The sequence below is a fragment of the Haemaphysalis longicornis genome, unplaced genomic scaffold (assembly GCF_048455015.1).
Source record: "Haemaphysalis longicornis isolate Haplotype H1 unplaced genomic scaffold, Haemaphysalis longicornis Haplotype H1 scaffold_12, whole genome shotgun sequence".
Lineage (NCBI taxonomy): Eukaryota > Metazoa > Arthropoda > Arachnida > Ixodida > Ixodidae > Haemaphysalis > Haemaphysalis longicornis.
In genome coordinates, this window is record NW_027526225.1 from 55,340,573 (window position 1) to 55,352,585 (window position 12,013).

At 48.5% G+C, this 12,013-nt stretch overlaps 1 protein-coding gene across 1 annotated transcript in view; it reads left to right on the top strand.

Moving 5' to 3' along the window:
* The first annotated feature begins 263 nt into the window (after positions 1-263).
* The window catches only part of Ptp69d (Protein tyrosine phosphatase 69D), a 240,169-nt gene continuing 228,419 nt past the window's right edge, over positions 264-12,013 (top strand). Inside the window, exon 1 of the mRNA XM_077692251.1 lies at positions 264-300. Within this exon, the coding sequence (XP_077548377.1) occupies positions 264-300 (37 nt within the window). The remainder of the gene's footprint in view (positions 301-12,013) is intronic.

Consider the following 12,013-nt stretch of genomic DNA (forward strand, 5'->3'; position numbering starts at 1 on the left):
TAATTGTATTGCAGATCGCGTTTCACCGTCGCTCGCGCGACCGCTCTCCTGTGGCTGCCTCAGCAAGCGACTGGGACGAGCGATTGCTGATCCCCATAGCATCGTTCGTCGCGTCGCTCGCAAAAATCTCTTCATGTGGTTCCGCTAAGCACATTATCTGAGAAAAAAACATCTAATACCGCATTCAGCAAAAATTTAGGGAAATCTAGGGAATTTCTTCGTTCCAGCTAGGGGAAAAGTGGTTTCGCAGGTTGGCAGCACTGATGCCGGAGAAGCTGCGGAAGCGGCGGCAAAAGCAAGGTGAGTTGAAAAATCCCGCCGTTGTAGAAAAGCGCGAAGCGGATAAGCGCGCCGATGACTTGGTTGGCATTGCTAAACCTACCCAGAGCCACGCCTCGCCTTGCCACGCCGTTGCTCAACCACGCTCATTTGGTAACACCCGCGGACGCGTCTACAGCTCCTCTCGCACTACGACCTCATTCGACGGTGCAGCGGCTCTCAATTCGTGAACTGTGTGAATGTCTTCGCTTACTGGTAAATGCATAATTACCTTTAACCCAAATAAAGACTGTTAAACCTAGAATAAGCAAGCATAACCAGGGCTTAGTGCCCTCCTTCGAGCAAGTTTTGAATTCACTACGTCAAATGACGCTAATTTTCCCTCTTTACCTGATTTATTATTGGTTTTACCTGCCTATTTTGGACTGTGCATTTAATCCGTTTTCCTTTTTGTTTACGGAAAAACCAATCTAGCGTATATTTTTAACCAAAATAACTCTGATTCTTCGGTTAGGATTACTATTCACCAAAAAAAGAATGTTGATATGTGTGAGCCTCGCAACCCGCGTTAGTAGTTAGGAAAGCCTTTGCCGACACATGATTGGTGTCCGTGGTCTTTGTTAAGGCCGAAATCCTTCTTTGCAACCGCATACGCCCCAGGAAATTGAAAACTGCTTCACGAAAAGCGACGCGAAAATATCGATACTAGAACCCAGTCGAGGTTGGTCAAGATATGTTTCGCGTACAGTCACTAAATTAACAAAGTAAAGGGAAAGCGCACATGACCATCATTTCTGGAACGCCGAAATCAACGACTGCCTTGTTAAAGTAATTTAGCACGACTATCTTTTAATATGGTAAAGCTGTTTTCGCTCTTGCTCACTCTTACGGCCTGTCTAAATACGTTCCAAACACCACGGTAGCAGTGCAGAACCTTTGGGTACACCCAGCCCGCAAAGGCACACGGGACTTGCATGGTTCGCGGAGGGGGAGTGGCTAAGCCTAAAGAACTCCGCTCACCTTGGCAGTGACATAGCTGTGGGGGGCACAAGACGCTCGCGTCAGCAGGAAAGCACAGCACCACTCCTGAGTTAGCTTGCACCCCCGTGGCCTCTACTTGTTCGAAAAAAAAAAGTGGGGGAAAGAAATGGAACAAAGAGAACAAACCGAGAGCAATCTCGATAGATGCTCGTTTTCCGTTGGAGGCAGCAAAGACGTACGACGCACATGTCGAACACAAGAGGAGACACGTTAGCGGGATCAACACAGGCTTCCTTGAGGGGGCGCAAAAAGGCCGACCTCAAGTAGAAAAAAAAGAAACCCTAAGGGTGCGAAACGGGCAGCAGCGAACTGGGTGTGTGGAAAAGCAAACGCAGAGAAGGGGTAAAGGATGGTCCCGAAACACCTTTCCCTCCTACACGTTCTGTGTGGGGGAAAATGTGCCTGAAAACTAAACACAGAGGAGGCGACGACGAGATTACGGAATAAAAAGGAAGAAAGAGACACACGAACACACACACGCAGAATTAGAAATGCATTCAGAACAAGCGACCAAACCGAGTCCCCCGACGGGACGCGTAACTGAGGCCCGGAAAAGTGAACAAAGGGGGGCACAGAATGCATCCCTGAGGAAGAGCGAAATAAACGTCGGCAAACGCAACCACAAATGCGCACAAAAGGGGAAGACACAGGAACCAAAGAAACCGCCTGCGGTAATTGAATTGTTCCTCGAGACAAATCGAAGACCCAAGGGCCAGCGCGTTTCAAAGAAAGAAAGAGCGTTTGTTGCCTCCACTATTTTTTCTCGCTTCCCCGTCGGCTAGATATTTCTCCACGCCGCTCACATCTGAATAGGGGACAAAAGGCACAGGAAGGAAAGGAGGCAAAAAAAATGGCCTGGTATCGGCGGACCACAATGAAAAGAAACGCGACGCGCCTATGTATACAGGTCGACGCCACCCATTCAAGGCGATATCCTTTCCAAGCACAGACGCTCTGGCCGGGGCCCACCGCCTTTCCTTCTCGTTCTTTCTCGTTCCTTCACGCCCGGGTTCTCGGGGCGTACAACGCCGTTAGTTTGGTGGGAAGCACGTTTCTCGGGCAAGCCTTAAGACGGCCACCGAGGGACGCTTCCGCCTCTCTTCTTCCGACCATCCGCTTGCGCTCTTCCTGCCGGAGAGGAAGCTACTGGACGCTCCGAAAACGGCCGAGGTGTCAAACCTGAAAGTTACCTTCGATGCCCTGCGCTATTTGTTTTTACCCTCTGGTTTCGTCGACAGCCTGCTCTACTTCTCGCAAAAGAAGAAGAAAAAAAAAAAAAAAACGCCGTGTCTACAATTCCGACCGACGCCACTATAACTATAAGCAGGCCGCTGAATTGACGGTTGGTCACGTTATCTTGCGTAACTCCACTTCTGGCCCTTCTTCGCCCCCCAAACCTATTTAGGTTGACTAATAGGTTTAGCTTTAGGTTTGGTTGAGAAAACCAAACGCTAAAAGATTACACCATCTTCCCGTAGGGGAACCCTGAGTAGTATTCGAAACAGCCATGGGGTCGACTCAAGTGCCCATTAGTTTTCAGTTCGTCGTTTCCGTTAGGTTGAGATACGTAGCTACCGTTATATTTACCGTTTGGTTTCCATGGTAACTACCAAACTTTTCACTTACCAGAACTACGAAATGGGAAATTGCGTTGACCCCATGGCTGCTTCGCATACTCAGGGTTCCCCTAAGGGAAGATGGTGTAATTTTATTGAAGGGGGTTAGGGGGGGGGGGGGGGGTGAGGGGGGGTTGTTACGTTCCGCTTTATGACCGCCTTATGGTCTGTTAAATGTAAAGTCAAGGGCTGTTGTAGTGGATGAACCCTAAAGTTGCTCAAGATGAGGTCGATGCACGTTCCCCGGATGGTTGTGGGCTGCTTGTAATCATGGCCCGCCGAGACTCGCCGACGCACGCCGCCGCCGACGACGATGAAACGTCGAAAGCGCGTGAAGCGTGCTCGTCTCGTGCCGGCCCATGGAAGACACCGGCAACACTGTTGCTCCAGGTGCCAGTAAAGGGACACTGAAGTGAATTTGTCACGGTCCCGTTTTTGCTTGCACTGCGTAGACTGGCTCAAATTAGCACACTTTTCATCGTTTATCCGGTTGACGAATCGGTAATTATTTTACAAAGCGCGAAAGAAGAAAAACTACCATGCGCGGTTTGCGGCGGCCTCACCAACTAAGGCTGTGACGTTGGGAGGAGGGGCGCCGTGATTGGACGATGCCCAAGGTTAGCAATCAAACAAGTTTCGGTTTCGGTTCTGTAAAACATAACCAATGGCGTTGTTGGATGGGCATTCTCAATATCTCAGTAATCATCTTACCGCGCTTCTGCCATGTTGTCGGCTGTTAAAAGCACAAGATAAGCCTCCCAGGACGGCTTGTAGTCGTAGCATTCACTAGCCGAGACCTACGCAGTGCATGAACGCCCTCCGCGTACCCGCAGACGCCCAAATGTCATGCGCTTTTCCCCCATATTTGGAGCTTGCCTCCCTCATGCCTGTATCGTAAAAAGCGTGTTCGCACCAGGCCAAGGGCCTGTTCATTCTGGCCTGTGTCCACTGCCTGCAAGCAGTCGGTGCTTATGGCAACAGCACGCCAACGAGAACTCGCTAGCGCGCCAGTGCCAGCCTGCGCGCGTTTTGTGAACTAGTTCGTGTAGCCATGAACGTTGCGGCCCAAAAAAAGGTGAACTCAATATAGAAAACATCGTCGGAAAACAAAAAAGTTAACTTACAAAAAAAAAAGCACGTACCCGCGGAAATTCGAACTCGTGACTTGCAATACACTTGCGGCGACATACCTAGCGCCCCAGACAACTGAGCCACGGAGCGGGATGCGAAGGTCTTGCTAATATAGGGTATATATTGTACAACCGGTTTACACTTTTATTTAGTTTTGGCATTTCAAGCAGCTTAGGTGACTATTTGTTGTACTGCGATCGTGCAGTAAGCGTCGCCCGAGTTTCCACAGTAGCTCACGTCTAGCAATTGCATTTCGTAGACGGAAAAGCGTTCGCAGATGCGTTGTCGTGCTGCTGACCGCTGTGATTGTTCGCCCAGCGCAAAAAAGTGCTTCCCGCGCCCTAGTTTTACGCTGTACGGTAAAAATATCAGTTGATTTTATTTCCTTAGTACCTATATTGACTTCGCTGACTCTTCTCCCGCCTTCAAGAGGCCTTATATTTTCCTACTGGCGTACCAGTCAGCGAAGCGTCGCATGTGCGCTTGTGCAGCGCTTGTATGAAGCGACCTTGACTTGGAGCTAGATACAGTGTACAAACAAACCAAGTAAAGAAAGGCACATTCGTCCATTCACAAACGTGTCCTGGCTTCGTTTCAACTAAGCGAACGAATTGCGACCAAGCAATTTTTTTTAACCTCCTTGATTACGACGACCCGCCGGCGGCCGGCAGACGAAACGCTGGGCCGGCTGACTCTGTCTGAAGGCCGGGGAGCCGTGCAGTAGCGCAGCCAGCCAATTGCCAGCTCATCCCCTCCTGACGTCACACGAAAACGCCGCAGAAAATGGGCGAGCGTAAAGAGAGGAGGACAGCATTTTCGAATTAGTTTTTCTACTAAATAAAATCGCGTAAACGCGCCTAGAGTGGTCGAAACATGGCCTGGGGACTCCGGACTACAATTTGCGCTAGTAATCCCGCAATGTTTACATATCACTTCAGTGTCCCTTTAAAGGGTAAGACACCACCGGGCGTTCAGCAAGCCGAGCATGCGCAGTGGGGCTGTGGACGCCGCACGGCGGAGGGAGGGACATAGCCCCGACCATGAGATGCTCCGCATCTAAAACGCGAAGCTTCCTCCTCCCATGCAAGCTGAATCAAAGTCCGAAATCCAAATTGCGTCGGCTTCGTAACGCGAGGGACACAGGTTAAATTCCGACCACGAGGATCGTTTTTTTTTTTCTTGAGACACTTGATGCAACTTCACCTATCATCATCATCATCATCATCGTCCTGTGAAACCCATTCGGTAAAGTTGGCATTCCTGCAGTCCATTTCGCGCGACGCACGACGTCATCAGTAAGGAATAGACAGCTTCGCTTTAACTAGGCTTTCCCTAACGTCACCTAACTTAACGTAACTGACCTATAGTTAACGTAACCTTACCCAACGGAACTCGACCTAACCTAATATAATGTAACCTTATCTAACCAATAGAACAGACCATTTCAAGCGCTTAAGAACTAAATAGCAGCATAAATCAAGAAATTATTATCGTAAGAACCAAGCCCAAAAGAAAGAAAAACCGCGCAAAAGGCGGACTCCAACCTCAGCCATTTGGGCCAGAAAGCTGCGGCGTAACCGCTACGCCATTAAGTCTGACAGTTAACACCGCACCAGCTTCAGAAATACGAATGCCGTTAGACGGCACTCTAGCTGTGGCTGCATGCAGCGCTGAGCTACGGCGCCGTCGTACGGGACATTAAGGGTAAAAAAAAAACGGCGATAAAAGAAACCCCTTGAAAATTATAACCTGCCTAAGATAACGTCAAACTCACATCTGGGAAACCAACTATAGGCTTGGAATCGCCGCGTAGTATAGAGGGCGCCGGGTACAGGTCAGAGCCAGAAAATGCTTAACCTCGCGAACACGAAGGGCCAGCAACGACCCGCCCTGTCCTCCACACGTTTTTATTTTGTAATTTGTTTTGCGAACTTCGGTGACGATACAGAAACAATCTTCTAAGTTGCGCGCAAAGCACGCGCTATCAAGCTGGCTGCCGATTACGAACCCGCGAATGACGATGAAAACGCTGATAGAGACTTCAGCTCATAATTCATCTCAGCCCGGCCGCGAGATGCGGTACAAAAAGCCTGCCATTGTAGGCGCACTATGAAGCAAACGCCGTGAAGCAAACCCAGTGTCGTAAACGCGTGGTCAACATGAGGGCGACGCAGCCACAAACCGCCATTCGCGGCAGCTACGAAAGGGTCCGCTAATTTCCATATGCATGAGCACGGAACGCGATGACCTGCGGAACGAATCAATTTTGGTTGCGGACGCGACGCTGGCCCGTAAATAAAGCCTCGGAGGCCGCTTCCGCCCATACATATGCATCAGAGTGGCGAATAAGGAGCGTCCATTCAGCCCCCGTCGTTTTTATGACGGCGGGGGAACAGCAATCTTGGCCCGTCGGTCAGCCCTCGGACAAACCGCAGAAAGTTTAACATAATCCTGTCTCAGCCCGGAAATACGGGGCGAAAAACCGAGCAATTTAGGATCTTTGAATTTGAATAGCGCGCTAATGGGATGATGGAACGCTTTCATCGGCGGCCCTTATACGGCGAACGGCGTAGTGCCGTTTTTTCCGGACCTCTGCTAGCGCACAAAGCGCTCAAAGCTGAATTGCAAAAGAGTGTTTACGTTTCCCAAAAGGCGTGTTCGTCGCTGCCTTCCCGATATGAATTTGTGTTACTTGTTTCCTGGTCTTTTGTCTACCTGCACAGATTTCTCTAAGCGCAAGGTTGACGTGCGCAGGAACATAACTAACGAAACAGCTCGAAGTTTGGTTTAGCAGACATTTTTTTTTTTTTTTCAGGTAATAAAGCTCCGGTCACCGGCTGCACTTTGGCGATGTCGAATCAAAAATAGCTTAGTTGAAGATTCACGCTATTCCTATCGTAAACTCCAGACTGTTATAACTGGCGATAGAAAGATAATCACCCGCAAAAATTCACTCGCCCGGCTACAAACAAAAGCTATATGCAGCTTTCCGAAGAATTTCGCCGAAAAATGTCTACTAGTTGAGTGTTATAAAGCAGTACGTAAGCATATCTGTGGGTGTCATTCTATAATGCAATGAAAATTAGTTCATTCTGTACTTGACCGTACTCGATACAGCGTCGTCAGTATACGGTGCTAGGTAGTAACGCCGAGACGGTAGGCACTACAGCAGCCGTGTGCCATAGTGGCGAGGATCTATAACGCAGAACTTGAGACCTCCAAATCCTACTTTCCAGTAGATTAATCAGCTTGAGACAGAACAGAAAGGACTAGGCAATGAATCATTATTTCTGCCATAGTTATCCGAGCTTGCGTTAGAGGTCCTAAGGAAAGAAGAAGAAGAGAACTACAGAGTAGTTAATTAACTCCCGTACACGATACGATCTGGGAAGGGGGGGGGGGGGGGGGGAGAGGCTTAGTTAAGGAGCTTCGCTAAGATTATAATAATCACACAAATCTACAAAAATTTACAACAGTTCCTGTCCGGTAGACAAAAAATCATTTTACTCTTTTCAGGAGAAAAATCGTGAATAGTTAAACAGGTAGACTGCACTTGAAGTGAAGAGGCTCGTATAATTTATGCTCAATTCAAAACGACAAAAACAAAAGCAGTATGAGTAATGCTGAGGGGCGGATTAGGCTGGCTAGCCTTTTCGCGTCGACAAATGAACGCATCCCGAGAAACGAGACCATTAGGAACGACCAGCGCTGCTTGAAGAAGTCTCTGAAATTTTTAAGCGCCTTTGCCGCCAGCCAAGCGATTTCCATTCATTAGCCCTGAGGTACTCCCGTATCCTCTACGGAATCGCCTACCGGATAATGCCGCTAATAGGTACTCTGCAGCCTTTATCAAGAAAATGTACCGATTTTTCCCAGTTTGAATTCCGTACGTAAAAACTGCACTTTTTCATTCATTATTCGGTAATTTCTTTCGATATTTTAACATTACTGATTTGGCCTTCAAGCACTCTAATAAAGGCAAATTTAAATATAAGGCTGATTGAAGCTGTATAATGATGCACACGAATATTCACTGTTTTGATGTTTTTTTTTACGTTTAATTGTACATTTACAGTGAACTGGACCAGAATTACAGCTAGCTTTGGTATTCACATTTATAGCGAGTGAGGCCGCTGCAACGGCACCTAGTTCTGGTTACATTCCCGAGGGCCCTGAATTTTCATCGCATTTTACACTGTTTTTCGTATTTCAAATTTAAAATAAATTAAAAATTATTGCCCTAAAATTTCAGACGATTTACCGGACGTGCACTTCTGACGACTCTCGTTACAACGAGATCTGTTTTATAGCTTCATTATTTAGTAACGAGCTTTATTATTTAGTAACGAGTATTTATTTAGTAACCAGATAGCTTTATTTTATCTCGAGAAATACAAGTCAACATCGGGTCACCCCAAGCCTTGTGGGGCCGTACCGGGTACACAGCAATGGTAATAAATGCTATAAGTGGGAGGTAGACAAAATAGAATCTTTTTACGCAGGTAAGTCCTGAGGCCACGTAGCAAAGAAACAGCAAATAGATCGACTGATAACGAGTAAAAAAAATGGAACGTAATGAAGCATAACAAACCAATAAAGCGTGAGTCGCAACGCGGCACAACGAATCGGGGATTGTATCTGGGAATGTGTACTTGAGGGGACAAAATGGAAAAAGAAAAACAGCTGCTTCACAAGATTTTTTTAACACACAACCGCCTGAAAAAAAGTGAGCATCAAATGTATAGGCAAGGTGAAATAAGCAAACAAATCCACGTTGACAGGATCAGTGCTTTTTAGCATGGAATGAAAGAGCAATGGCAGAACAAAGATATATCTCAGAGAGAGAGAGAGAGAATGCTCTTTAATGTGAACTGGTGAGGTCAGCCCTGCTAGGGACAAGGCTTGCTACACCAGATGGGGGGTGACTACGTTGATGAGTGGTGCATATCAGACATCAGGGTTACAGTAGGAAGAAGACAAACATGAAGCGTTAAAAAAAATGAAAAAAAAAGGACAAGAAAAACAAGAGATTGCTGCTAACAGAGTCCGGACAAAAAAATACAATTGAAAAGAAAATCGTTAATGGAAACGCTCAAACAAAATGAAAAGTAAACGACGGGAAAAAAAGTAACAACACCAACCCAAGAAAAATAAATAGATGAACGCCACAGTGCGAAAGAGAAGATATCGTGACACACTTGCTCTGTCTCTGATCTAGAGAGATTTGTCCAGTTCAGTCTCTCGTAGGAACTGGAGCAATACTTTTGTACCTAAGGTACTGTCAGCACTATTGGCCCAAGGCCCAAGAAAATGAAAAAGTTCGAGGCTGCCTCCATGACGTACACGAGAGAGGGAGCTCGCTGCAGTTTTTCGCGCAACAGCGTATCGGGGGCAGACGCAGAGCAAGTGATTTACAGTCTCGCGCACACCGCAAGTCCGGCACAGGGGGGAATCTTCCCAACCAATCTTAAACTTAAAACTCCGAGTAAACGCCACATTCAGGCGCAGTCGGTGCAGAATGCTGTACGCAAGTGAGTGCACAATAGCTTTGCGCGTTGGGACCGGAATAAGAGAACGTACAGGTTCCACCGCAAGTAATTGGAACGCGTGAGTTGCGGCCGAACCGTATGGAGCGCACCGTATCCCTTTTATCAGAAAGGGACCGAACACGCATGCGCATGCCGACGGCGATAGAATTCGTTGGCGTGGCACGCACATTCTACTACGGGCACGTATACGGGGAACCGTCTGTGTGTGCCGCCAAGCATCTGTGTTGCTAAGGCGACGCCACCTTATCCCGTGTCACTAGTTACGTCGGGCTTCACGAGATGTCGCTACTTGTCTACGCTGGAGCCCAATGGAGCACATTACACGACAGCAGCGATAGCTGTTTAATGTTCCAAACTGTGTCCCACCGAACGCAATGTAATACTTCGACGCCCAATACTGTTTCGTGCTGCAACTGGCCATTTACCTATTGCCAGAGACGGTTGAAATCGTCGCACGACTAGTTCGAGCGGTAAAAACTTCGGAGCCTACATACGCGTGCTACTGCGTCGTGATTGGCCAAGTCGCGCGTGTATGCCATGTGAAGCCGACCGCCCCTTCAAGGTCAGTCACCTGTTCATTTTGCCGTGCGGAAGCCAAATTCAAGTGATTTGTTCAAAGGGCGCTTGGATTCGCCAGCGCTTGTGCCGACTGGCGGTTGTGAACCCGGCAGGGCTCTAGAGCTGAAAACAGCCTCGCATGCATTAGCCGCTATACGCTACCATTGCATCTTAATCGGCGTATACGCGTTAAACGTTTCTTCAAAACCATTCTGGTTTCCGTACTCAACAAAGCATTAGAGGGCAATTGCGTCGACATCCGTGCTCGCAGGCAACTGCAGCGTCGGCCTATCGCGCACTGTGTCGCTTTCATCCGCAGCCGCGGTTTCATTCTCTGGTAATGCGAAGCTCTTGAGGGTAAGAAAATCGCCAACACATAATGTAGTGCGATTATTAATAGATCTTTTGACACCAAGGCAGATAATCGTGTTGAAACGGGGCACATGACGCACGCCGGTGTTTCTTTTTTTTTTTCCTCTGAGATGCCGGCTAAATGCGTATGCAGTGCGAATACTGCCATGCGCATGCACAGCGGGCACAGCCATGGTGGTTTTCAGTGTTGCCAAGCAAAGAAATCGCCCGCTAAACTTTTCAGTGAATACCACTACACCTCCCAACTCGGCTACGATCGATGCACCGTTTGCCGCATACGCCGATAGCAGAGGAGGAGGAGGAGGAAAAAACGTTTATTGCTCCCATTGAACGGGAAGAAAGGAGCGCGGGATGGTTGTGGTCACCAGGCCACGCTGGTTTTCCAGGACATCGCTACTCAGCAGGACCTCCCACTGCTCCTGTGTCGGTGCGATGACTTCAGGTAGTTCGGTGACGCCTTTACACTCCCACACCATGTGGTACAGGGTGTTGGGTGTCCCAGAGCAGAAGTTGCAGTCGTAGCTGAAGAGCGTGGGGTGTATTTTGGACAGCTGTGTGGCGTGCGGAAATGAATTTGTCTGCAGTCTCCGGAATTGTGTGGCTTCTTCTTTGTTTAGCTTCGGGTGGGGTGGCGGGTATCGTCTTCTTGATAACCTGTAGTGCTCTAATATGTCTCTGCTGCGCTTGGGGATGGACGGGTGGTTGTCGGCAGAGTGGTGAGTGCCTATGAGGGTTGAAGCCCGGTGTGAGTGGCCTCGGGCTGCGGTATCTGCCGCTTCATTACCCTCTAAGGACTCGTGTCCTGGTGTCCAAATGACATAAATGTCCAGTGGGGTTTTCCGTGCTTTTGAAGCCTTATGTAGTAGATCAAGTGCCATCGCTGAGATACGGCCCTTTTGAAAATTACGGCAGGCCGCTTGCGAGTCGGTGATGACGGTCACCCGGCCTTGGGTATCTGGTACTGTGGTGGTGGCAAGCACGACAGCTGTCTCCTCCGCAGAGTCGGTGTCATCTGTATTGACCGTTGCTGAGCACAACTCATCTCCTTTACTGCTTGTCACACTAACCGCGTACGCCCACTTGGTTCGTGCCGAGTACCTCGCAGCGTCGACGTATCTTGTTGAGCTGTCCTTGCTGTAGGCTTTTCGCAAGGCCTTAACCCTGGCTTCCCTTCGCCCCTTGTGGTGAACCGGGTGCATGTTGCGTGGGATGTTTTCAACCATGATGTATTCCCTCAATGCATGGGGGATGCGTCGTTTTTGGTTTTGAGGTCCCACGCTTGTCTCGTAACCGAGGCGGTACAAGGTAGCTCGGCCGGTCGGGGTAAGCTTGAGTCGCTCCATTTGGCTGGCTTTATGCGCCTCGGTGAGTTCTTGCCATGTGTTGTGAATTCCTAACTGAAAAAGTTTCTCTGTGGAGGTCTTGGCTGGCAGTCCCAGTGCTAATTCTGATAAGAAAAAAAATGTT